The sequence below is a fragment of the Trachurus japonicus genome, chromosome 4, assembly GCF_045865225.1.
Source record: "Trachurus japonicus isolate A0001 chromosome 4, Traja_1.0".
Lineage (NCBI taxonomy): Eukaryota > Metazoa > Chordata > Actinopteri > Carangiformes > Carangidae > Trachurus > Trachurus japonicus.
Window position 1 is genome coordinate 23,109,743 of NC_140910.1, and position 27,721 is coordinate 23,137,463.

The 27,721-nt window shown below is 41.3% G+C and overlaps 2 protein-coding genes across 8 annotated transcripts in view; both read right to left on the reverse strand.

Annotated features, from left to right (window-relative positions):
- Positions 1-331: 331 nt before the first annotated feature.
- mfsd12b (major facilitator superfamily domain containing 12b) lies at positions 332-8,304 on the reverse strand. The gene is made up of 9 exons (XM_085774796.1): positions 7,793-8,304; positions 6,700-6,910; positions 5,969-6,098; positions 5,685-5,870; positions 4,759-4,851; positions 4,574-4,666; positions 4,015-4,188; positions 2,249-2,343; positions 332-1,230 (listed from the first exon to the last, which is right to left on the reverse strand). The coding sequence occupies exons 1-9, from the start codon at positions 8,067-8,069 to the stop codon at positions 1,095-1,097; spliced, it is 1,395 nt and encodes a 464-aa protein (XP_085630922.1). The 5' UTR covers positions 8,070-8,304; the 3' UTR covers positions 332-1,094.
- Positions 8,305-10,802: 2,498 nt separating this feature from the next.
- The window catches only part of csnk1g2b (casein kinase 1, gamma 2b), a 37,723-nt gene continuing 20,804 nt past the window's right edge, over positions 10,803-27,721 (reverse strand). For 2 of the 7 annotated variants that reach the window (XM_085774797.1, XM_085774799.1), the window contains exons 4-12: positions 20,800-20,948; positions 19,760-19,994; positions 18,566-18,651; positions 16,600-16,684; positions 16,344-16,492; positions 15,989-16,072; positions 14,465-14,566; positions 13,211-13,317; positions 10,803-12,104 (exon numbers count right to left, since the gene is read on the reverse strand). In XM_085774797.1, the coding sequence (XP_085630923.1) occupies positions 12,050-12,104; positions 13,211-13,317; positions 14,465-14,566; positions 15,989-16,072; positions 16,344-16,492; positions 16,600-16,684; positions 18,566-18,651; positions 19,760-19,994; positions 20,800-20,948 (1,052 nt within the window). In that variant the 3' untranslated portion in view covers positions 10,803-12,049. The remainder of the gene's footprint in view (positions 12,105-13,210; positions 13,318-14,464; positions 14,567-15,988; positions 16,073-16,343; positions 16,493-16,599; positions 16,685-18,565; positions 18,652-19,759; positions 19,995-20,799; positions 20,949-27,721) is intronic. The other 5 variants (XM_085774803.1, XM_085774804.1, XM_085774801.1 and 2 more) reach the window with 3 other exon arrangements.

The window sequence follows — 27,721 nt, forward strand, 5'->3', positions numbered from 1 at the left end:
CAGCTGCACAAAGAAAGGAGTTTTTGCAAAAATAAATCTGCTTTCTTGGTCAAAATAAAACACTGAGGCAGAGAACAAATAAATTGTGACACCATATGCACCAAATAAGACTCTAAACATTAACAAACCTAACATAAGATTCTGATTTTTTAACGAGGAGAAGGTGACAAATTCAAGCTTGAGAGGAAAATACACTTCTTGCATAAATTGCAGTGACGTGTTTTATGTTGAAATTGATTTAAACAACAACTTAAACATTTAAACATGCAGGCTTTCATGGGGTAGATCAAAAGAGAACCAAATAAACAAAACAGTGTGTTTGAACATTATTAAATGATTTTAATCTCAATTCAAAAGGACACATTATAAAAGAATCAATACAATTTATTCTTCGTAAATCCCTGCAGTTTTCTTTCTGCTGTGCAGTTTTCATCAGAAGTCAAGTTCACCCAGTTCACCTCCTTGGAGCAGCGCCACAGCTGCAGCCAGGTCAACTCAAACATTGGCTTCATTCACAGTGGAAAGCGAAAGTTATGTTCATTTGATGTAAGCGCAGTTGAAATCATGTGGATATCTTAATAAAATAATGTTATGTGTGATATCTTGTCGATGAGTTTGCAAATATTTCAGTAGCTGAATTCTTTATACATAAAATTTTGTTCCATTCAAGGACTTTTAAATAATAAAATCTCTATTTGAAACCTTTGACATGAAGCTCTTCACATACTGTCAATCTGAGTTTTAAAAAGCCTTACAAGCCATTACAGTCGGCTAAAGTAGTGTAGTTACATATTCATACACTAGATGGTGGCATGACTTCATCCTGTGCAGCGTTTCCCTTGTTCAACAACAAACACATTCTTGTAATGAATGACTCTTTATAGGGAAAATGTAAAGGAAGTTATGTCCAAATATTTTTACAGCATTGAGCTGACATAAGAATAAGGGAGACAATAAAAATCTAAGGTGGAAATCTGCCTTTAATATCATGTCCTTAGTTATTAAATCTCTGGTTTGGTGTGAATGGCTGTTTACTATGTGAGTGTATATGTTTTAATTATGACTAATGGGAGTTGTGTGTGTGTTTTTGACATTTAATGTCTCCGTATCCTGATTGGCCAGATGAGAATAGTGATGAGGCAAAACGCTGCAGCCAAGGCGACACCCCCGGTGACTATTGTCATGACGTCACGATAAAACCAAATACAGGCCGGGCAGCATGTCTGTGTGCTGGTGGAGAGAGAAGAAAAGAAAGAAGAAAGAGCTTTTGTTAAGGTGACACAGAAAAGTAGTGAAGTGGAGTGACTGTAAATTATTATATTTAGATTATGTTCCTGTTAGGATGGAGGATGTGAAGTTAATGACTCATGGTTCATCACAAAGTATTTGATGTGTGGCCTTTACCTGCTGATTTACTGATTGGGATCCACTGTTGCGGTGAATTAGGCGTTGTCTTTGTCAAAACTTTGTAATTGTGTTCAATAAATTGTCAATGATCAATTAGCTTTTTAACTCACACATCTGCTAATATGCTGGAATGTGCATTTGCTGCCCTAAGGTACAGGGAAATACATAGACAAACAGCCATAAGTTAATGATTAAAGCCAGCACTATATTATTGAGCATATAGTATTGAGTAAATTGCAAAGAAGAGGAGGACGAATAAGAAAAAGAAGAGGAGGAAGAAGAAGGCTCAGTCATTTTTTAAAAACAGCTGGCTGCTGTGGTGTTTAGTGAATCCCACTGCAACAGGAGTAAATGGTGCATTTGTTGGGGACTACTTTCAGCTGTGGAGTGATACATTGAGTATTTCAGGAAGCATGATGGCGTATGTGGAATTGAAAATAAACTACAGCTCATTGTATTGAAGGAATGTCACACAGAGCAACACTGTGGCTCGTTTATGTGTTTTTAATAGCTCCCAACGACAGTAAATGCCTGTGGCACGGAGGAATACGAGACACTTGCATATATCTGCTTCTGACATCTTCTTGGCAGACATAAGTGATCACTTTTTTTCTTATTTTGATGCTTGGTGTGCTCGTTAACCAGAACTCCTGACATCTATCTATCTATCTGCAGGCTTTTATATACTGCACTTGTGCCATATGATAGGCTAATTGGATAAATGCACAAATTAAACAGGTGCACAGGTGTTCCTCTTGAAGTGCTTGTGATTTACTTGTGAGGGTCCTTTAAATGAAGCACCACGACTCGAGGCCGCTGGGTGTCAGTTACAGGAACTCACCTGCATGGTCGGATGGTCTGGATGATGATGACCCCCACGCCATTAGCCACCTTGTCTGTGAAGCTCATTGATCCATAAACAAAGGCTCCACTTTGCTGCCAAACAATACAGAGATCAAAGATTGTTACATTCTCTCGCAGCAAAGCACAAAGGAGTGAAATGTATCCAGGAGGCCCACACAGTCCTTCACAGCACTTCTCTTTTTCCTGTAAATAAGATGCACAATCGACCCCTCTGTCTGCATTCATCCCGTAATTTCATTCATCTCTCTTCACACAATGTGAGTGAGGAGAGACAGACATGAGAATAGATGTGACAGCAGGAAAATGTGCAGGGATTTTAGACAACGGCACAAACACCCCCACGTTTTCATTTTTACAGCTGACAGCGTTTCCCAGAGCAGCTGCTGCTGACATGACTTTGATCCAGTGGCACAGGAACAAACTGACTGCTTTGATATGTTTTGAATATCTCTAATCACAGTACGTACTGATAATACAGTTATCAGACTGCAGCGCTTCAGTTAACTCTGCAGTGACAGGACAACTGATTCTGAATGAGCGGATCCTTGTGATGAGGTTTCTATTGACCTCATGTGTTTTTAATAGTAACCATTAAAGGGATAGTTCAACATTTTGGCAAATTGGCCCATTGCCATAATCCCTATAGTCATAGCAGTAGGTTTGTTACCTTTAATTTTCGATGCAAGCTGTTTTTAGAGCGGCGGAGCAGAGCCGCGGGCTGCTCAGAGCTACGCCATGGAGGCTCATGGGATTTCTTGGTTTCCCTCATCAAACTCATCAAATAGTTACAATCCCACAACTCCAAAACACTCTGGTAGACAAGTTGTGACCTGCACATTCACCGCGCTATGAGATAATAACGGAAAGTTACGAGACAGAGTTGTTTTCGAGGCAAATGCAGAGACTGCTTGCCAAAAAACTGCCTACCCGACGGGAACGCACATCAGCGGTTTTGCATGAATTTGAAAACGAAAACAACTCTGTCTCGTAACGTTCCGTTATTATCTCATATTGTGGTGAATGTGCAGGTCACAACTTGTCCACCAGAGCGTTTTGGAGTTGTTGGATTGTGTATTTGATGAGTTTGATGAGGGAAACCAAGAAATCCCATGAGCCTCTGTAGCGTAGCTCTGAGCAGCTCGCGGCTCTGCTCCGCCGTTCTAAAAATAGCTTGCACTGACAATTAAAGGTAACAAACCTACTCCTAAAACTATAGGGATTATGGCAATGGGCCAATTTGCCAAAATGTTGAACTTTCCCTTTAAGTGAAAACTGGTAATTAAAGTGTATTCAGTACATTTCCAAAACCAACAATATCTCTGTCTATCAACATTTTTTCCAACCTAGTGTCTAGGCTCTAACTCCTAAAGCCCATTTGTTTTACTGAAGACATAAATCTTTAAAAATGGGTCACGAATAGATAGTTTTTGTGTGATTCCCTAAACGAGCTGGAACAAACAAGAGTAAATGGTGCAGACTATTTACAGCCACTGATTAACACACATTTAGTGAGTCAGGAATTACAGCAGTGGCATTGTAGGATGGGGCCTTTCCAGGCTTTGAGACACCGCCAGTGCCTGTGGATAGGATCAGTTCATTGTTGGCATTGGGATTGGGCATTGGCATTTTTCTTATTCAACGAGAAAAATGTTGAATATGGCAAATCTTATTCTTCAAACTCCTCCATGCAAGAACTACAAAGGCGTCAGTTGTTGCAGGTTAATTCCTCTCCTCTGCACCTACCGTCTGCTCTCCGATGAGCTTGGCCGTCATGGACAGAGACATGACCAGGACTGTGGCTGAACCAGTTCCCAGCAGCACCGCCACTCCGTAGATCCTGTTAGATGCCATCGTCTTGTCCAGAAACACCCAGGAGGCGAAGCCGAGCACCAGCAGCAGGCCCAACAAATAAGTAATCTGACAACAAACACATGACTATCATGTCTTGCCAGAAATTCAACCTTGCATTGAAATGGTAAAAAAAACATTATTATATTAAAAGGCACATACAAAATCTGTACAAAGCACTGTGTAAATATGTGTAAAGAGGAAAAAGGAAGAAAATGCTTAACTTGTGAATTTACAATTTCCACAATCCACCTTAAAAGCTGTTTTTTTTGCTGCACAACATTTGAATCAGTGATTCTGGGCACGCAGGTCGACCGACTGACTCCAGATGGTCAGTCTCCCTCTGGATACGCTCGCTGCTTTAATCCTTATACTTCCATAAACTAGAGGAACATTTATCTGAATGATGCTGGAGATTTTCCCGAGTGAAAGCCATGAAAAGTGAGAGACTCACACTGATGCCTAAGCACTTGCTGACAGGTTTCATGATCAGAGACCACACAAAGCTGCTGACGTAAATCACCAGAGGGATGATGGCGATGAAGTTCTGCAGGGAGAGAAGTGGAGAGAATCCGTGTTTCTGTCCGACCGACACAAGCACGTTCAAATATGTTGATGTACGTGTGTGTGTGGCCTCACCTTTGGTAACATCAGAGAGTAGGTGAGGTAAACCGAGATGTAGGTCTGAGACAAGTTGACTATTAATCTGGTGCACATGTACAGAAAGGCCACCTGGTTCAAAGGCAAGAGCAGTCTTAAAAGATGATTTAATGTGATTGACAGAAATAAAAAATAAGCATAAAACAGAGCAAAAATCACAATAAGGAAACAAAATGCAAACAATATAAAACCACAATAGGTAATATCTCATTAAAAATGCACAAAAAGGACCATTTAAGTGTCAAGTTCATCAAATTTTAGCTCCTTTAAGCACAAGAAAGACATATGATGTTCAGCCGGACCCTCCACTCAACTGTTGGATGAAAACCAAAGCACCACTGGGCCTAAGTAGAGTCTCACCGAGCTGCCAGCATTACCATAAACCCTCGGTCTAACACTAACACTTTGCCTAACACTGAGGATTACAGACATTTTAGGGATTTTTGCTGATTTTGACCGCTGCTGCCTTTCATGACCACCAGAGGACGCTGAAGTGGAAAATGAAACTGTGGGTTGTGAGAGTGGCATTTTACAACTCAATCCCAGACAGCCTTGATTGAAGACTATGAGTTGATGATACAGAAACATGTCCATCAAGGCTCAAAATGTAAATGACGGCCACATTCACGAGATGTGTGACATTTTTTAATATGCTCTATAATATCTATAATGAAATTTCAGTATCTACTGGATTAAACCATAATACTAATCTGACATGTTGTGGTACTGGACTGGAGAAAAGGTGAATGTCAGGAAAGCTGATTAGATCCCAGAACACAAAACTATTGAGCTTTGGCAGCAGTTACCAGCAATTATGTCCAGATTTACAGACCACACTGAGAAAGGAGGAAGAGAAACTTTCCTAATAAGCAGAAAGTTGCCCGACAAAGATTTAGAAATGTCACCTGATAGAAGGCGGGCTCCTTTAACCACTGGTTCCAGCGGAGAACGGGCCGAGGTGCAGGCTGCTGCGACGGGGAAGGTGGGATCAGCTGATTCCCTGGCTCAGAGACTCGTGGAGCCTCTTTGGTACCAACGTGGAAAACCAGGGAGGATAACGCCCCGGCGCCGACCACAATGAGGGCCAGCATCTACAGCATGGACACAGACAGGAGGGAGAGAGAGTGTGTCCGGGTGCAAACAGTGAATAAAATAACCAAAATGATCTCATCATGACATCTCTTCTCACCCTGAACAGAGGGATGTCGTCCCGGCCCAGGCTGCCTATGGACGGGTTCATGCTGTGCTCAGCCTGGAAGTGAAAGAGCAGCCAGGCCACAGAGTAGACGGTGATGTTGGCCACCACAGTGAAGGCATACCTACACAAGGAGCCATAGGTTGAAAAAGATTTTGGTAATGCGGTAACCCTTAATTATGTCATAATGTCAAGAAATAGCCAAGAAATAACAATTAATTGCATAGTAATGTCAAGAAATAGCCTAGAAAAAACGATCAATTTCATAGTAATGTCATGTTTTTCATAAAGGCAAAAGATTACACATGCTTTTCATGCTTTTTTCAACGCAATCAATCATAATCTCTTGGCTATATTTCTCCACATTACTAAATTGACTGTTATTTCTAGGCTATTTCTAGACATTGTGACACAATTAATGTTATTTCTTGGCTATTTCTTGACATTATCACGTACTTAGCGGCCTGTAAAGATGCAAATACAAGGTTTTTTATTAAAACTAACATCTCTACTCTATATTCATCAGAGTGTAGCCTCCACACAAGCGAGGTGTTTTGGATAACATAATAAAATAACATAGTAGACACTGTGTTTACTTCCCTTTTCTTTGAAATTTGAGTTCCTCTGTTGTGTTGTGTGTTGCAACTGGCTGACCACACACACAGTTCTGCATGGACAGAGGGAGCACATTGTGTATCCATGATGGAGACGTGACGTCGCCTCACCTGTATGCCGTCAGCTCCACCTTGGCGCTCTCACTGGACACCAGCTCTGGGATGAGGGAGAGGTGTGAGATCTGGGTGGCGGCCCAGCCGAACTGGAAGACGATGATGAAGGGGGAGAAGTAGAGGATGTGAGCCCACTGAGGAGTTTTGTCGTTACAGGCCAGACAGGGGTTGAAGATGAAGGGGAAAGACACCAGCACACAAATGGTTCCTGGAAAACAGACAAGAACATGTTTGAGGAAAAAAAATCTCCTTAATCTCTCTGAGATATTCTTAAAACAATACTTGATTGTACTCCCTCTAATAACATCTCTATTTCTCACTTTTTACTTGTGGTGCAAAGTGAGTACTGTACAAGCACTTGAGGTACTTTTACTTTACATTTATCTCTCCAATTTACACACACACACAGCAGTTCAGAGGGATATCAATTAGTTTCTCTGTATTAAAACAATCCATCATAAACCTATAAAATATTACGTATCATAAGATGCTTTGTATATTTTCACTCAAATAAAATCCTGAGTACATGACTTAGACTTCTATTGTGCCGTGTTACTAGTTGTTGAGTAAAACATCTAAATACCACTTTTTGTAAGTACTTAAGCCATTCAACATTCATGTAGAGACATTTATCACCACATTTCTATTGCTTCCCTTTAACACCAGTAAAGAGACTTAGCTGTTTAATTCCCTGACAATTTCCAGTTGTTCGCTTTACACATCTACAGTTAATATAGACGTGTGTAAAAACTTTTGTTTTTATCTTTTACTATTTGAGTCACTTTATATTATCAACATCTTAAATACTGAACTGTAACAGATGAATCTACTCACTGAACAGATGCAGTAGATTACCTTAAATTAGTCCCACTTGGACCTGCTACAGTAAAATGTTACTTGTATAAAAGCCTCATTTATAATAATACAATGAGCTGCACATAACACTTTGGCTACATGCATTTGAAATACCTGCAGTCTACTTAATATGTTTTAAACTGGGTCAAATTATTTAAATAATTGTCACTTTAATATCCTTAACATCTGGGCTTATTGCAGGACACGTCTGTGTTATTTTTCCACACTCACTTACCCAGGAGATGCCAGGTCTTTCTTTTGCCATAGCCCAGCAAACCCGCTGTTCTGTCGGACTCATAGCCAACCAGAGGAGTACAGACCCCGTCCGCTATCTGGCCAATCAGCAGCAGCACACCTGCATAGGTGCTCTGGAAGCCGAGCACGGAGTGGAAGTAGACCAGCAGGTATGTGAACCACATAGAGGCGCACAGGTCGTTGAGGAAATGTCCCACTGAGTAACATAACCGCTGGAAGACTGATAAAGAGCGATCAGCAGACACAAACTCCTCCATGACTGATTGGACTCCTGTGATAAAACTTCCTTTATTCACAATTAGAGATCTGCTGTTGTCATATTTACAAATACATGATGCAGTTAGTAACACTAACAGCTGTTGAGCAAAGACTCAGTGCAACCCTGGTTTGGGCATCTCCAAAAAAAAAAAAAAAAGAAGAAAAAAAAATCTCCCCAATTACAAATCATGTTATAAACGCAATGTAATGGATTACGCCAAGCTGGGTCCCCACGCTGGTCAGCTGAACCGGTTTAGCATTGAGGGGAACAACTTACTAGGCAACAAAAGCTTCTCTGAGCTGTCAACGCCAACGATCTGACGCGTAAAAGCGCACTGGCGCACCCACGGAGATCTACGCTCTCGTGAGGTTAAATATATACGGCTCTGCGATGCGCGCGCCTCTCGTGCGGTCTACATTAGATGAATAACGAAGCCAAGTGGGGTATGATGACTGGCTTTAAAACTCGTGAGCGCTAAGAGACTGTTGCCAAATGTGGCTGGTTCCTCTTTCTGTTCTTCACATGGCGAGTGATTCAAAGCAGGGAACCCACTCCAGTTCTCACGCCAACATTTAACCCCCCCTGTGGCATTCATCAAATCTCTAGGAAGGATTTTAGAAACGGGAATTTTTAATGGGGGGTGGGAAGCTGATCAACTTTCATGGATACCAAATGTGTCCTCCATCAGATGTGTGATCGTAAAACTTCAACAGTTCTGTTTTGGATAAAAACTGACATTTACACTAAATGTAGTCACATCCACTGGTCTCTGAGCCCAAAGTATTTCCCCCTTTAACAATTCATAATTATAGATTTTGCACAATTGCAGAACCTATACTTCCTTTTACTGGTTCATGACACTGTATATTATATGTTCACATGGTCATCACTCACATCATACATCGGTGACATACTGCTCCGTCACACGTTGTGCAACAGGTAAAATTTAAAGTTAAACTAAAAGGACCCGATGATTCATAAACACAAACGTGGTTCAAATGGGACTTTAAAGGAGCACCCCACTGATCTCACACATTAACACATCAACGTTTACTTCATTCATCCTCAGTCAGTGACAACATCTTGTGCTCTGCAGCTCGAGAAGGAACCACAATGAAGTTTGAGAAATGACCATCTCTGACCAGGTTTGAGACTTTGTTTCACAAACTGGATGGAAGCTGTTTTTTTTTTTTTACAGGCAGTGAGGGTCGACTGAAAGTTGTTATTCAGTTTGTAGGATCCAGTATTTTTAAGAGTTTGACCACAGAAGCTACTCGTTACTAAATCTGAATGTGACCAGCATCCAGCAGCGCAACATTCAACATCCACATCAGTTAATTCTGAACCAGTTCAGAGGTTTCCTGCCATTTTCAATGCTTTCACATCCACAAATGTATTGTTGTCATTGACCTGTATTTGCTTATTGTGGGGGTCAGCGGCTTGGTTGTGACTGCTGGTCAAAGTCGTTCTTTTAAAGCCACAAAAACATATAAATGTGAACATTTGTATCGTTGTGAATCACACACAGCTGCATAACTTCTCGCACTGGCCACACCACCAACCAGGTACTAGGTTTACCATATTCAACGTGTTATTTAATTTAACACAAATTTGTTTGAAACTTTCACAACAAACTCTGACCTGATCCCCCATCTTGTGTCACTGGTCCTGTTTGACCATCATTGTTGTTTTCCCACTGTGGTTTTCTGTTGAAAGTGTTTTATCAAACTGCTGTAACCTTCTCCTGCGCTGACAGACGTGTTCAAACTTCAGATAAAAACGCTCTGGTCATGGAGTCGGTGAACACACAAGTCTCCTGCAGCTGCGATGGAGCCATAAAGTACAGCAGCCACATAAACATCAGAGCGTATGTTGGCTCCTGCTGCTTCGATTTTCACTGTTACTATTCTTTCATCCGTTTCTTGTGAGCCTGCCAATAAAATATTTAAAAAATGGAAAGAAAAAAAAATCACTGGAGTGCTCCTTTAAATAACACAAGGCCATAAAAATTGCAATCTCTGATGACCTACAAGCTTAAGGGGAGATTTAAAACAGGCTGCTCCTGAACACAGAGCAAAAAGCCGTCAGAGAAAGGGGACATATAAAAAAGACCCATCAAAGAGATACACGAAACTACAGTTTGCAGCTGCGGGGAGATTAATAAAAAAAAGAATAGAAAGAAAGAAAAAAAGCATATTGTTTTTCATTTCTGTGCATGTTGAATTTGAGATGGATTTTTCTCTCCCAGCTCAGAAAACAGTGGCCCAGTCGTCTCACACACACAGTGTACCGTATAAACAAGTAAACCTCAATGAGCTGCATGTCTGTCTGCGACCTGCTGACAAAACGAAACAATAGTTCAAACAGATTTGGGTTGTTGTCTGTTAGGTCTCTGAGCTACACACACACACACACATACACACACACTTTATGATCTCTCGCTCTCACTCTCTCTCTCTGTCGAAACCAAACACCACCACTGTACAGATGTGTTGATTGTCACAGCAGGTCAGGGAGAAGGGATGTACAGTATACTGCGTATAAGTGATGACAAGGGATGTGTACAGTGAAACACATGGTCATTCACAAAAACCTCCAGATTTTCAAGCACGTCCATAAACACACACACAGACACAGACACAGACACACACACGGACAGACACGCACACACAGAGTAATCCAGTGAGAATTTGGGACAGATTAGATAAAATGTCATGGCGGGACACTCACATGAGCTTTAAACATTTTACTTAGAAAGGCACAAACTATGATTTCCTGGTAAATTATTTTGATGTAAGAAATAAAAATCGAAAGACATATCTTTTTTTTTTTCCATGTAAATCGACAACATTTGTTTTCGGCCATAACTCAGATACAAGCATTGTAAAGGACTCTTCCTAGATCAGTCTTTATTAAGTTGTTTTCTTAATTGTTAATTTCAAACCTAAAGTTTTCCACTGTAATTTTCTTTTTTTTTCTTTTTTCCAAAAGTGCAATAATAATAATAATAATAATAAGAGAGCTTAATATCTGTTTCTCTCAATCTTCCACAGTACCTGAGGCCAGTGACTGTGCTACAAAGTCCATGTTGACAGACAAAAAGAAAGCCAGAGCGAGGAAAAGAACTGAACTCCAGAACACTACAACATAAAAATACGTTTTCAATGCAGGGATTTGACTTTGAAAACTGAGGATTGAATTACAAAAAAAAGAAAAGAAACAAAAAAAAAAAAAAGAAATAATACATAAAAATCCTCCAAAATCTGTTTCTGTATAGATGAAATGCGTCCTGTGTCTCTCAGATTTAACATCAGCATAGTTCACCTTTTACTCTTTACCTTGATCCCAAAACACACACCAAAGGAAGAAAAAAAAAAAAAGAAAAAAAAAGAAAAAAGAAATTTTCTAAGGAGCAGATTTCTCTCACTTGAACCACGTCGTCGTCGTCGGTGGCTCCCCTGATCAACAGCTGACTGTTGGAACAATACACGTTCTGTATGGAATCTAGAATACAACAACTGTTTCAAACAGTATCTTTTTTCATATTCACGCCACGGTATTCGAGTTTTCATTGTTACAGCTTTTTTTTTTTTTTAAACTTTTACCTTAATCCCCTTCTCTCCCTCCCCCTCTTCCCCCCCTTCCCCCCCAACCCAAGTTGTAATGCAAGTACGTTTTTATTTTTCGTCGATAAAGGAATCAAGAGTCTGTTGTGGAGTCAGTAGGACCGCAACATTCCTTTCACTCGCCAGTAGCCAGGGAGCACTGAGGACGAGAAAGAGAGAGCGCAAGGGTACAGAGTGACGGGGAGGTGGGTAAGGTGAGAGGGGTAAAGAGGTGGAGGGTGGGTGGGAGGGGTGGGAGTGGGAGTGGGGGTCTGGGAAGAGATAAAGGGCAGGTGGGGGGGGTCTGTGTAGTTGCTTCCATTTAAAACTTGACAGTGACCACAATGTTTCAAGTTCTCTCCGTTCTCTTCTTTCACTTGTGCCTCTGGAGGGCTTTCCTCTTTCTCCTTTTGAAGAAACAACAGCACCTGCAGGACAACAAAGCAACACTGAGTTACAAAAAGAAAGAAAAAGACAAAACACACACATAATGAGATACTGATGTATAATAAAGGTCAGCTACATCAGTGTCAAGTTTTAAATCTCTCCTTGAAACTCTTTTTTTTTTAATCTGAGAGCTTTTCCTGATTTTAGTTGACTTTATTTTATTTAATTGGTTGTCACTTTGTTGTACAGCACTTTGTAACATTTGTTTTTAAAGGTGCTGCTATATAAATACAGTTTATTATATTATTATTATGTCAGTAGTTTAAAGTTGTAAATAGGTTCTCGTTTACCTGAGCTGAGTATAAAAACTCGCTCATGCCCCAGGCGAAAAAATAGTCTGACGCATAACGTGACCACAGACAGCCCGGTTGACACTTTGGTTTCTGTATCAACTTGAGATACAACAATGTCTGTGACTGATCTTAGAGGTGGCGTTGGTAAGTTTCTATACTTGAATTAAGGCCACACCAGCAACTGAGCATTTCCCCAAAATGTCAAGTTATTACTTTCACACACTGCAAGTTTAGGTTTCGTCCAAAGAGCTGCTTACATTTTGAACTCAACTCCAGTCTGGTAAAATACCTGGATTTTGTAGGCTCTGACACAAACAGTTCACTGTTTCAGCCAAAAGCAATGCTGAACTGTGGGCCTCTCATTTTAAAGGTGGCACTGACTAAAGCGTCATTAGTTGAAAAGACAATTGTGCGTTTTCAATTGTCCCTTACAATACACTGACCTCAGAGCTGACCTCATCTATTGCACGAGAATCTCCCAGTCAAACTTCTATGTATTAATATCAATATTTTAATCTTATCAACATAATATCTTGGCTTTGAAGCTCCTATGTTTAAGTTAACCATTCTTGTACATCTACATTTCATATCTCCTTTTATATTTCAAAGTTTTAGTGTTTCTTCCCACTCACCTTATTAAATAAGTGAGTACAGATCACTAAGTTTTAGATACCATTCAATATAGAAGGCTTATAAAGGGATATAATTAAATTTTAATCAAATTCAATTTTGAACTTGGATCTGGTGATGATAGCCGGGTGCATTCAGCGTATATAAGTGCAGCTGTTTCGTACTTGGTTTCGTCAGCCACTTCAACCTCAGTGGGAGCAGTGATGGGAGCGTTGGAGTGTCCGGCCGTGGGATCATCAGTGTTCAGCTCGCCATTCGTTGAGCTCATCACCTGTATGAACACAAAAAGGACACCAGACTGCTCACACACACACACCACAACAAACACACTTCAAGCCACTGACTGCAGGGTGGAGATGAATATTCACATAAAAATATGTAACCGTGATCCCCTTCACCCCTTCACCTATCAGATCCCTCAGATAAGGACAGCAGAAGAACCTGAAACCTGGAACGCCCCACCTAAAGCAACTTCATAGAAGTTTAAAGGATAGGTCCACTTTTTTTTTTAGGTCCATCTTAAAAATACAAGTGCCAAAATGCTTTTTTTCCCTTCTGCTTATACTGGCCATTAGGAAAACATTTTATAATGTGTTTTCAGTGAAAAGCTAGAGACAAAATGCAGAGTCCTTGAATTATGCAAAAGTACACTGTCAACTTTAACTGATGTCTGAATCATCAACATGGAAAACAAATTGAGCATCTTTCAAGAAATTTTGCATCACAGTCACTTGACAGCGACTCAGCACAAAAAAAAAGACTGTAACTTATGTCTGCAAAAGCAAGAATAACAACATTAAAAAAACTGTTTCAGTGATACTTGTGGGTTTGTGAATACTATTTTATGAGAAAAATGTGAACCTGTCCTTTAAAAGCTGCAGTTTTAACACCCAACACTAGGTGGCACATTTGTGCCACATTTACATTGGACGCCACTGATTTCTGGTGCTACAGAAATGGCTTCATGACATAATCTACACACAGATAATATTTAGACGATGTCACTTGATGGTTGTGCTTGCTCTTCTGTATCTGTATACTAGTTTGTGTTTTCTTTAACAGTGGAAGAATCTGTATTTCATGGGGTTTTTATATGACAGTTGCTGCTGGACGTCATCTTTGCGTGACCCTTCCTGCGAGCAGCCGACAGCAGATGAGGTGAAAGAGAGCAAACAGAACAAGGCGGCGCACTGACACACTGGGATTCAGACAGTCTGATGCAAAAAAAAAACACACACAGATTCAAAAGATAGAGAGAGAGGGAGAGGGAGAGAGAGAGAGAGAGAGAGAGAGAGCACCTGACAGGAGAGGCAGTGTGAAGTCAGTGAGAAAGGAAGCGGGGGTTCAGACAAATTACACAACTATATGGCTTCATGCATTAGCCATGTGAGCAGCAGCAGTCGCAGCAGCAGCAGTACCTGAACAGAGCCCCCCAGCCGCTCAGCTGTGAGGTGGGACCCCAGAGTCTCCTTATTGGTCACGGGAGTGGGCTGAGACTCACTTCCTTTGGGCTCAGGCGACTTGACGCAAAGAGCAAAAAGGGGTGGAGGCAGGTGGTGGTGGTGAAGTGGTGAGAAGAGGAGGAAGGGGGGAGTGAGGGGAGGGAGAGTTGTGGGGTGAGAGGTCAGGAGTGAAGGTGAGACAATGTGGTCGGAGGAGAGGGGTGAGGGTAGTAGAGGTGTGGAGGGAGGAGGGACAAAGAGGAAGGGGAGTGAATAAAGAAATAAAAGAATAACAAAACAAAAAAAAGAAACAAAAACAAAAAATTATAGAAGACATCTCCCAAGCAGAAGCAGGCTTGTTAAGACAAACTATGTTAATAGAGGAGTAAAGGGAAGCAAAAATTTATGTGAAGCACAGATCAACACACTAATAAAGTCATGCAGGAGTAAAGGAAAACAGCCTTGGTCGCCTCAGCTACAACTACATATCAATAAACACACAGAAGACTATCTATGGTACCATGAAATAGAGCTTTGGGATCAGTTATGGTCTAAAGTAATATTTTTTTGCAGAAATTAAAAAAAGCACACCCTTTGTTCTAACTCCAACAAATCTAACCTTTCACCGCAGATATTTAGTTTGCTTGACTGTTTCAACCGGGATGTTACAGCTGTTTACAGTCAATAAACAATAAGCATGGTACAGAGGGTGAAGTTTTCAAAAGGTGGCCAGTTGTTACCGAGCCAATCACGATGAATGCAGAGTCATAAAAGAGGCTAGAGTCCATGGTAATAAGTCAATCATAAAATCTAATGCACTCCCTCCCTATGGCTTAACGGGAAACCGTGACTTATCAAGTAGAACGGCTTGATTTCTGTCTCTATCAGAATGATTTCATGGTGGGTTTTTTAATAATAATAAAACTCTCCAATCAATCATTACGCTCTTAAAACTAACACCACAAGGCTCGGATAGCATGCCAATAAGAAAGAAAATTTAAAAAACAACAACTCTACACTTTGACACACACTAAGCGTGTACCCTGTCATTACTGGTATGAACAATGCAATTTGCATTTTCAACTCATGCATGCAATGACTGGAGCTTAGAGTGGCAAACGGTGCTTTGTTTCACAGCTGGAGCAGCAGGTCCGCCTGATGACTGCATGTGGATTAATGTACAACTAAAGCATCAGTTTTATAAGTCTTAGTCTTATTGTCTGACAAAGACTTTTGGGGGGTGGGAGAGAGAGGACGCCACTGCCGGAGCAGTCAGACTGTAGAAAAGACGTGAGGGAAATGGAGGAGCAGTGGAGCCGGGCAGCAGCTAGTTTCTCCAGGAAGTTGCTTACAGTTGGGACACGACAGGAGCAGCCTGGCAGGGGAACTTGAATGGCAGGGTAGGCTGACTGTCTGAGCCGGTCAGTCGGTTGGTAGATAGATAGGCTGGTTGTGGATGGGCGTGGTGTTTTTGTTGTGTTTGAATGTTGATGAACTCACCTGGTTTTTGGTCTGCTGTTGTGCTTTGTCTCTGCTGCTGGGCTGCAGGGGTGTGTCACTGGGGATAGGGCCTATCGGTGTGGGCTGAAACACAAGGAGAGCAACTGTGTTGTCAAAACAAAAAGACAAATTCAGAAATACAACATACAGAAGAAAACAGACGTGTTAAATCCAAAGAAAATATTTATATAATAACCAGGCTTGCGAGCGAATACAAATGGGTTCAGATCTAGTGACAAATGATTACAGAGAGAGCGATAACGCTGCATAAAACTGCAAGATCTGATGGTGCAATCAAAGAGTCTCAGAGGGAAAGGAGGGGGAGGAACAAGTGTATTCAGTGAGAGGCACTCACAAGTGATTTGCCGACCCAGTCATACTCATAGTCAAAGACATAGCCATTCCTATCGAACAGATCGGTGAAGAGCTTCCTCAAGTAGTCGTAATCAGGCTTCTCAAAGAAGTCCAGCCTCCTCACGTAGCGCAGGTAGGTGGCCATCTCTTCTGTAACCAAACACAGCGTATCGTCAAATGAGGACAAGCCCGAATTCATATAAGGAAGAACTTCGGTTAACGGTAAACACAGGGAAACCATCGGGTTGCACACTGACCAGGGAAACTTTCACAAAGCACTTCAATCGGTGTCGCTCGTTTGGTGTCCCCGATTTTCTGATACCTCTCCTTCAAAGTGTCAGCCTAGAAGGAAAAGAAGAAGGTGCAGGACAAGAAATGTAAATACTACACTCACATTTTCAGCAAATACACATCAGCAGGTGGTGTAAATCAATCAGTCATGTCATGGTTTGATGCAAATCCTTTGGTTAGTCATTCTGCATTCTTGAGTCACAGTTACACATATAAAATGACTGAAGCTTTGTTTTGGTGAAAACCAGCTTTGCAAGTACGGTGCAACAAGAACTTTGCCACAAGCTTCGGTAGTGACTCAACAAAGGACCAATAGCATAAATGTTTTCCCCCACCGGTTTCAGGTCAGGTCAGTTTCATCATGTAACATTGAGGGTCCTTCGGGTTTCTCAGAAAGTCTCCTTTGAAGTCCGACACATGATGGCAAAACGGAGCGGTGCTCTTTTGCATCAAAGTGTCGAGCTACAGGCAGCAACAGACCAGCTGTACGCCTGAGGCAGACTCTTAATATCAATATTTATATAACCGCCCATGCTTCGTACAACAATATCAACACATGATGGATTGTTGTCATTATGAGCCTCCAAACTGGATTAATTAGAGAAGACTAAACTTCAGCCGTATCAATTCTTCAGTAAGCATTAAAAGGTTCCTCTCACGGTTGTGTGAATATCTGGCCTTTATGCTTCTGTATTTTGATGGTTAACTGTCATGTTGTATTTGGTGAGAACTCATTTTGGCCTGAGCCACTCAACATCCCCCACATGCATCTACCAAGAGCTTCCTCCTACACAGCAAATGTTCAGAATGAGGCGTTTTGTCTTCTACTCTATTCTATGTACATCTTTGATATTGACGCTTTGAATAATGAAAAAAAAAAAAAAAAAAAGGCCCAGCAACTCTGCAGCCTCTCTTTTATATCCAACCCTTTTAAGTTGTTTCTCGGCAAACTGTTCAGATGCAAAGTGTGGAAGTGGATTACTTGAAGCATCTGCTTGTTTATGCAGCAACACATTTGCAAAAGGGAAAAGGCTCGGCCCTCTTCTTCGGGAGCTGATTGTGCAAATCTCTAGGAGCCGTGTGCATAGATTTGACTGTCAACATCTGTAGTGGATGCCATTATTGAAATAGAAACACAACAAGTGTGTGGCCACTGTTGAGCTGGGGTCACCGACAATTTTAGATTCTGATTGGCTGACAGGTGACAAAGTTAATTAAAGGTACAACTGCGCCGGAATAAGAGTGTCAACATTGCATGACACGTTATCGCTTTCTGCTCTCGTCTCTCCTGTTTATGATGTCATAACCGCTCATCCGTAATCCACTTATGTGTTTAAAACTCCGGTCTATGGGTTTAGGGTGACTGCACGGACCAGATGCACCCCTCACTATCATCAGCTGTTGCTCTCACTACCATCAGTTGTTCCAGCACGAGGCAGTTTATTGGCACATGGATGTGCTTTAACTGGGGAAACAACACCACTCCAAAACAAAATCACTATAGAAGCACAAAAAAAAAAACAGTGCTAGGAAACTTTTTGTGACCAGAGAACAAAGCATGCGACTAGGAGAGGTGAAGCACAGCTCATCTTCACATTGTTTCTTGCATTATCATATGTATGTATAGTGAACGCCTCTATATTAAGCATTTTCACCACAGATAATATCAAGATTGAGACCGAGGGTAGCTAGCGTCTAAGTTCTTAGTTTTAGGTGCAATGTTGGCACACTGATGAGGAGACCTTGAAATGTCAGCAATTGAGGACGGTGTTGTAAATGCTTGGCTCTCTGTACCAAAGGTCATGTGGAAAATAGATATGAAAAGAGATACTGCAGCTAGGAGAGTTCACAAGAACAGCTATATCTCTATGCTGTTAACTATAAAGAGGATAACCACATTCTGGTGTAAATCAGTATTTATGCCAACAGTACCTTGAGGCCCTGCCACGGGAGGCTGCCTCGGAGGAAGTACATGAACATGTGGCCCAGAGCCTCCAGGTCATCCCTTCTGCTTTGCTCTGAAAACGACAAATACAAGATGAGAAATCTGGTTACCTGTGTGAAAGAAATGAATTTTATAGAAAACATGTAGCTGGGCAGCAGGGAATGAGTAAAAAGTTTCATCCAAGAGTTAAAATTAACTATATACAATGTAAAAAGTCATTGATCAGGGGTGGCCAAATAAGGTGTCATGGAGAACCAACAGTCTGCAGGCTTTTCTTCCAACCAAACGCCGTCAATCAACTTAGTAACACTCCTTTAAAGGGATACTTCACACAAAATTGATAATTCACCAATTTTCTAGTAGTAGCTCCCAGTGGCTCTGTTGATGTTTGTGTGCATGCGCGAGATTTGCTGCGAGATGTGTTTACATCATACATCCAATGGTTTAAACCGACGAACGAACATCTCGCAGCAAATCTCGCGCATGCGCACAAACATCAACAGAGCTACTGGGAGCTACTGCTACAACAGAGATCAAATTATTTTTTCCCAGACAACTTTTTCATGTCGTGGGTTCAGGACACTTGGGTCAGTACGGACGAGCAGTATGGAGGTATTTGGATGTTTCATAGTGTGTGTTTTGGACGATTCAAAAGTGAGCTCTCTCCGCCGCCATTATATGAAAATCCGTTGCCAGCCAGACCCCCTCTGAACTCCAAAAGCATTTTGATAACTCTGAAAGTTCTCCAAGCCCTTCCTTGGCATGACGGTGAGTAGAAAATTGGTGAATTTTTGATTTTGGGTGAAGTATCCCTTTAAGTTGAGGGGGAAAAAATAATCATTGAAACCCCCTCCTGAGGTGATTGGCTGGATTTAGAGCGTGCAGACTGTTGTCTCTTCATGGCACACGGTTGGCTTCACCTGCCATGGCCAAACGACAACAACGAGGTGAATAAAAATGAAGCTATATCTGTCACAGATTCCTAACAACTGATAAAAAAAAAGACAGATAAAAGTTGTGCTACAGTAACTTCCACTGGTTAAACAAATAACTAAACCAGTTTCATGGTATTTGTTGACAATGCTGTGCACATGGCGGTGATGTAATTGTAAACAGAACAGAACAGATGTCGGTTAACGTTTGTTTATGCAGATTCAAATGGCTCACTGTGGCCGTCGTACCTTTTCCCAGGTGTGTGTTAATGCTCATGTAGCGTGCCGTCCCAGTCAGACTCTTGTGCTCCCTGTATGGGATGTGTTTTTTGGTCTCGGGGTCTATGTACTCTTTGGCCAGACCAAAGTCGATGATGTGGATGGTGTGCTGCCTCTTGCTTCCTGGCCGCCCAACCAGGAAGTTCTCTGGCTTCACATCTCTGTATATCAGACTCTTGGTGTGGACATACTCCATCCGTGTTATCTAGACAAGAAATAAACAGATCAAGATTAGCACTTTGGGAGTTACAGTCAGTATGTTATCCGGTATGTTTTCAAATAACAGGGGATCACTCAGCAAAATTTTATAATTCAGGTAACATAAAGTTACATAACTACATTTGATTGATACATATATTTTTTTTTAATGGTTTCTAAATTCAAGTTTTTACTGAAAATGAAAGCCTGCAAAAATAGCTGGGAAATATACTGTATATACAGTACTATTATTAGCTGGTTGGTATGTTTTTTTGTGTTAGAGTCAAGTTATGATAAAACCTTAGACCTTGTTTCCTCCTTTGTTTCTCAAATAGCACCTGAACATCCCCTCCACTTATTTTTGTTTATTTGAAAAGGGAACATGTACATAATAAAAATAAAAAATAAAAAATAAAAATAAATGTACCCAAGTTAGCTGAGAGGCTAATAATAATTGTCTAACAGTAAGGCTGCTGTGCCGTCACCCTCCCCCAGGCCATACCAGCTGTATGTTTTCAAATAACAGGGGATCACTCAGCAAAATTTTACCTGAGGTTAAACTTCAAGTAACATAAACTACCTTTACTTGAAAATATGTTTTTTTATGATTTCCAAATTAAAGTTTTTACTGACAACTGCAGTATAAGGAAGACTGCAAATAATATACACTATTATTAGCTGGTTGGACCTTGTTTTCTCTTTTGTTTCGCAAACACCACTTGGACATTTCCTCCTCTAAAAAAAGAGACAATATAACTTTTCTGGCAGCTTGTTTCACAGTGAGGTTGCTGTCACCCTCCCCCAGGCCTTACCAGCTGTATGGCTATCATGAGGACGGTCTTGAGGGAAAAGGTGCGGTCACAGAGGTCAAACAGGTCCTCTAGACTGGGTCCGAGCAGCTCCAGCACCATGGCATTGTATTTCCCACAAGGACCAAAGTAGTACACCTGAGGGATTCCCTCTGCAGAGACAAACACACACACAGATACAGTTTGAGGATGTGTAAACTCTACATACTATAATACATACAATAGCTATAGAGCACACCTTTAACTCTACATGCCTTGTAATGAGGTTCATACACTTTGAAACTTCAGCATTAGAATTCAGCGTCACATGACATCCAACAAGGGAGCAGAGGCTCATGAAAGAAAAATATATTTTCTACTCATAAACCTAGGTTGACTGAAATGCACAACACTTAAAGTTTCACTATAAACTTCAAATGGCAGCATGAATAAGCTTCTGTGGTCGTCTTCGACTTGGTGACGTAAGAACGTGTCAGTCCAGTGTTTCTCAACTTCTTGTTGCAGAAGCTCCTTTTCCTTCTGCGTCATCTCCACATCACACACAACATAATCACCACTGTGTAGTTCATTAAAAAACGTATTATACTTATCATAATAATAATCAGTGCAATGCTAGTGTAATATTTGTTAGAAAAACGTCACAAGTGGCTAAACTGAATCACTGTCCTGGTGTGAGGGTAAGATGCAGTGTGGGAGGAGACTATTCACACACACACACACACACACACACACACACTGACTGCAGTGGTTATGATGAATTTCATTTCAGTCACCTTCCCTCAACAGGTTTGTCAGAAACAGGCGTGGTTGTGTTTGACGTCTGAGGAATGTGAATGGATTAACCCAACAGTATGTTCTACCTTCAGAGAGGAACGTGACGAATAAAAGGAAAAACCAACAAACTAGTGGCTTCATTAGCTTCAAACTAAGTCATCATGGGTCGCCCGACCAGGATGGGGAAACAAGAAGCAGTTCAGCAGCTGAGAAACTGTCTGGACGGTAGCTACATCGCTTCATCTGTCTCTTGCCCAACAGCTACTTCACAGGCTGCTGTGTGACCGGATGCCTGGTGAAGGTTGGACTGAAATACAACTCTTTTTTCTTTAAGTTTGAGAAACACCAATAGGAAGTGGTGATTATAATCTGCAGCTCAAAAAAGTGAAGAAAAAAAACTACATCACGCATGAAAATGCATCCAGATGCGTGTGCACCAAATTAAACTGCAAAGCCCATAGTATATGCACAAGCACACAATGGTAAGATATTGCTGTTCATAATAAAAATCAGCTTTCAAACAACAAAATGAACCACCAAGGTTTGAGGAACTAGTATCATATCTCAAAATTTTCTTGAACAATATGCAACATTTCCCCGGAAAAAAAAGAAAAAGAAAAAAAAAGCAACGTAATTTTACGTAAACGGAAAGCGCTGACTCATTTATCTGGCATTTTTTGCCTCTCCTTTTGAAAATTTCAGAGGAATTGGCTGCGTTTGTCTGAGCATGCATTCATGTCAGACCCACTTGACAGAAGATTTGTAGCCTATAACTTCTGACACAGTCAAAACAGAACAAAACAAAAAATGGATAACCTTCTGGCTCAGTCCCCCGGCTCACACAGTTCTGGGTCACACTGTCCTGAGTTGGCTCTCTCTCTCTCTCTCTCTCACCAGGCAGCCGTCCTGTGACTTTTGAACTATTTTGTGTTGCCAAAGGCGGTAGTTATCTATGAGGTAGTCCTATCCTGAAACCCTACTAACCATAAGACACCACATCAGTGCCTCTACGTCTCATGTGGTAGCGGCACTGATGTGGTACGTGAGCCGAGGGACTCTAACATGATGAGCTCATTATAAAAGTAGAAGTAGTAGTGCTCGGTTCATGAGTGCAGGTCAGCTGCTAATCAGTGGGTGGAGAGGTTACATTCGGATTTACCTGATCACCCCCCCAATGTCAGTCCGACAGACACAAGACACACACACACACACACACACCTGTCTACACTTTCAGTGTCTAGGGTTTTCCTGGTAATGATGACCATGACAGATGAGGCAGTGACAAGAGTTCACTGGAGGCTGACTCATCAAAGCTTGGCCCAAATCTAGAGGGCATTCAAAGCATAGTCATCACAAAAGGGAAAGCACAGTGCACTGTGTATTATAATCTTCTGTGGTGCTTACAGCTGCTGAAAGCACCAATCTAGAAATGGTGGCTGGTGGAATAAATAAAAAAAAGCTCCAAATGATATTCTGGTGTGATTTCTGTGATTTATTTCCAATAAACTGGGACATAACTTGTCAACAATAGCTGTGAAAATGAGAAAAAAATGAGAATTTCTGTAACTAATTCAACCTCAGAAAGCAAAATTATACAGCAACGCGACACATTTCCCTCCAACAGAAACAGTGAGCACTTCAAATATAAGAGAATTATGTTTTATTTGTGTTTTACATTATACATTGTTCGTCTTTCTCAAGCTAAAAAGACAAGCAAACTATTCTAGTGAGAGTGGATGGATCCTCTACACGAAACACTATGAGCAAACTCAACCACCTCGGTTACAATAGGTATCTGTAAAACTGGCTATTACATAAACGTGTCTCATCTTCTAGCTGGGTTCAGCAATGTGGGAAACACTCTGCCTTTCACTGCAAGCCACTGTAAGTGGTGCTCTGACTGACCCCTGCTGTCTTGACTATTTGAGACAATCCAACCTATTGTATCTGCAGGCAGGGCCCTCCAAGGCTGCTCAGTATAAGAGAGGGAAGGCTGCATCATGGCAGCTGAAGACAATGTTGGCCCACAATGAAATGTCAGAGTTAAGGACCAGAGAGGAGGAGAGAGGAGAGGAGATGGCTAGAGAGAAGAGAAGAGGAGAGGGAATGGGTATTAAAGATTTAGATTATGGAGTGGAGTGCACTGAGAAGAGGAGAAGAAGGAGAAGGAGGAGGAGGAGAAGAAGTGACTTCCATTAGCCCCGGTGCTCTGGAGATGTTCTCACAAGGCTGAAATGTGATCAGTGCTCAGGCTTGCTGCTCCGACTGAGCCTGGAGCTACAAATGCAACCTAGCTCATGAGCACAACAATCCCACAAGGCACCACAGGGCCGTATGGCTCATCCGGAGGGGGGAAAAACAACAACAACAACACTGCAATACTTTTATTTATATTCGGTTAATTAGTTATTCTACCAAACATTTCACTCGAGCAAATGGTCTGATTTTAGAAAAACTAGGGCAGTGCTGCTATTTCCACCGTCTCTTCTACGCTGCACATCCTTCATTCATGCATGTGTGTGTAAACCAGTAAAGAAGAAGTAGGCTCAATTAAGTTATTTACAGTTAGCCCCTGTCAGTTTGTCTTAAAGATTAGTCATGAGAAAATTGCTGTCATTCTTCATCATTCAGCAGCACAACAGTTAATGTGATGTTCCACAGTTGGCCTAATTTTTCTTTATTAAATTGCACGCTTTGCAATGTGACTACTGGACATAAGAGAAATCCACCGAGATGTAGGCACTAAAAAATATCCGTCATCCAGCCCTACTGACTTAAAATAACTAAAAAACACTTCAAATATGGTGAAGCCACAACTGAAAAATGATCAGTAAATCAATTTCAAATGCATTTTTATGAAGTTCAATCTATCCTAGATTTATCCCACAACAGTAGTAAACACATGAATTGTTTTTCTCTAGTAAAATGATCCTCATGACACGGAAGAGAGTCCATGATTTGCATGAAATATAAAGATCAACACAGATCTCATGTCACTGGCACATCATATCATGCAATCAGAGGCCTTGATGGGGCTCGTGAATATTCACACACACGCTGCTGATAGGAAACCTCTCATATACGACAGTAATTTGCACAAACATTTTATGCACCGTGACTGCACGAGCCAAGTAAGTCAGTCTATAAAACATCATTATTTGGCCAATAAATACTAAAGGATATCTGAAGCCGCTGACCAAGATACAACAGAAGTGGAAGTCTTGTAGTAGTTGTAAGTCTGAGATACTGAGATATCAGGTCAACTGTCAGTTTCTACAATAATTTGGAGAGAGGGAGGCAGACAGTATTCCCAACAGCTGGGATGTGTTCAGGACAAGAGAATTAACAGTGTGCAGATAAGCTCCTCCTGGGCGTTAAGCGCTGAGCAGTCCGCGCTCTGACATATTTGAGGCTCCTGGGTTATGCAGGACTAACAGGGTCACATGTCCCCATTTAGCCAAGTTCACAACATAAGTAGATTTAATCTACCGCCTTGATTCCTCCCATGTTAGACAGTCAAGTGAGCTTTTCCTGTCATATCATCATGTCATGGTCACTGCCCAGTCATCAGTTGGAGGCCAGGCCTCTCTGCTCAATCGTGCATTTAATACACTCTGGTTTGTTGTATTTAAATTACTGAAAGTGGTCCTCTTCCTGCCTCTGTCAATGAATCGTCTACAACCTTTAAATCAGACTGGCACACACTCAGCTGAATACAGGGTTTTTGCTTTTTAGGATTTTGCTTTATTTTGTTCAAATTACAAAAAACTGAACAGTAAGATGCTGGACAAAATGGGGAGCACATGTAACATTAATCATGTCCTTTATGTGTTTGATGATGAAAAGAAGTTCAACTTCAGCAGCTGTTTCACTCAAACTAAGAAGGTCTTAAAAGGCAAATGGAAAATGTATGTTTCTATTTTTGGAAGATTGAAATACAATACCAAAGTAGGCGTAGGTTAATGTGGCTTATATGAATACTTTCTCTTTCAGCAATGCTAATCTCTACAACCTAATAAAAAGAAATGTCATGTCTTTGAGTTGTTTAGTACTAATATGGATTCACAGTAATATCATAGCAATCATATTTGGTGTGTTTCCATAGAAATACCAAATACTAAACACATTTTCCCTTCTGTAAATCCATGGATTTAAATAAATTAAGGAATTTTGTATATTTTAATCTGTATATTTATATAATTTGACAAAGTAGGACTCATTACAAACTTGTAGATCACTAATTACTCGCAGTATACCTCTGTAACAGCAGCAATTACAGGTGAAATTACCAAAGGAATAAAGTAATTAAGTGTTCATCTACCAGTGTGTATTTAGAAAACACTACAGTGGCATCAAACGTGTTTGCTCCATTATCCAAACTGTGTGTGTATACTAGTTGAACAACCTGAAAGACCTCAGTAAATAAGTGTTAATCTAAAGGCCAGCTGTGTTTTCAGTACAGTGGAGAGTTAATAACATATTTAATGCACAGAATTTAACAACAAAAGGAACAAGGAGAGAAACAAGCCTGAACTGGAGGGACTCCTCCGCTATAATCAAGCAAGATGGCACAGGAGATGACAATTACAGTTGGGTTTATGTACGTGGAGGCATGCATGGTGTGAGATCAGCTCACAGATCACACAGACCAGATTCAAACGAGTATAGCCCATAAAGAAAAATACGCCACACCCTGTTAGCAATCCACGCTGGAGAATTTCCCTGCAATCTCTGCAGGCTGCGCCGCCGCACACAGTCAGTGAGTCGGCCGGCCGGGGAGGCAGAGGATACTGCATGTGGCTGAGGAAGCTATCCAAGTAGGCACACACCATAACAGCCTAACTGCTTGTAGAGGGCCGTCTATAAATAGTCAAGGACTGCCCTAATGCCCCACCTCCTTATCAACAGTGGAGGGCTTTTTGCTCTGGCACAAGGAGCCGAGAAGTTGGCGTGTGCCGCTAAATTAGACCACGACAGACACATTTGTCAGACAACAAGATGACCAGGTCGCATCCAATAATAATTATAGAATAACAAACTCGAATATCTGTACAGGCATAATCCACAGATGTATTTACCTTATGCGTTTTCAAATCTATGCCGTTATACTGGATTTACTTGACCGTCAAGGTCTGGGATGAAAGAATAACTCATACTGTATGTGCCGTAGTGTGGTGCCATTTTTATAGTAATGTTAAATTTATGTTTGAGAATGTAATCTGGCACATATGCGCACACACACACACACACACACACACACACACACACACACACACACACCCCCTTGCGCAAACATGACAGGTGATTTTTTTCCAAACAGCCAGCCAGCCAGGAAGTGTTGTGAAACAAATCGAGTCCCAGTTCCTCCCCAAGCATCTGACTTTTGCCACGTCCCTTCATCCCCCTGCACCTCGCTGACCGGCCAGACCAGATCAAAGAAGCTGCTGCTGCTGCCGCCTCGGAGCCACAGCTTTGCATCATCATAGTGCATTAGCATGTTTCTGAGCAGAGCGACGGGAGAGAGCCAACGACTGAGGGGTAGTAGTGCGGAGGTGGTTTTAGAGGAGGAGGAGGAAGGAAGGATTGCACAGTTATCTATCAGCTCCCGCAGGTGCAGCAAAGATAAAACAAACAGCTGTAGACGGGATGGAAGCCCTCGCGGTCGTTTTCATTTGTCCGTTTGCCTGATGTTACATGTCCACACACTTAGGCAAACACATTTAAAAATGCAACCCTTCCTCTGTGTGTTCGCTCACACACACACACACACACACACCGCAGTGCAGAGAGAGGGACTGTGCTTTTTCCAAGTGAGCAATCTCAGGAAGGTAAACTGCTATATTTGTAATGATATAATGTGCATGGCAACTAAATTTCCGTCCTGCTGTAATGATTGAATTCAGTATTCATTCCATTCACGTAAACGAGGATGACATGTGTTATTCAATGTGGTATATAATCCTCGATGTTAACAGATTATCTTACACAAGATAAATTTTAGGTGTCTGTTTCTATGCTGCTGGTGTTCCTTCACAACCAGAACCAGTACTCTTGTCACTGGACCACTCAGACCGTAGCAAATTAAATAAATAAAAACACAAATCCACCTCCATGGAAACAAAAACAACCTGAGAGCATGTGAAATGGGACT

Bases quoted from the DNA above. Each gene is read 5' to 3' on its own strand.
- mfsd12b (XM_085774796.1), bottom strand. From the start codon at position 8,069: ATGGAGGAGTTTGTGTCTGCTGATCGCTCTTTATCAGTCTTCCAGCGG. The intron at 4,667-4,758 runs GTGAGGCCACAC...CTCTCCCTGCAG, and splicing joins ACTCTCTGATGTTACCAAAG to AACTTCATCGCCATCATCCC. The intron at 2,344-4,014 runs GTAGGTGCAGAG...ATTGTTTGGCAG, and splicing joins AGCTCATCGGAGAGCAGACG to CAAAGTGGAGCCTTTGTTTA.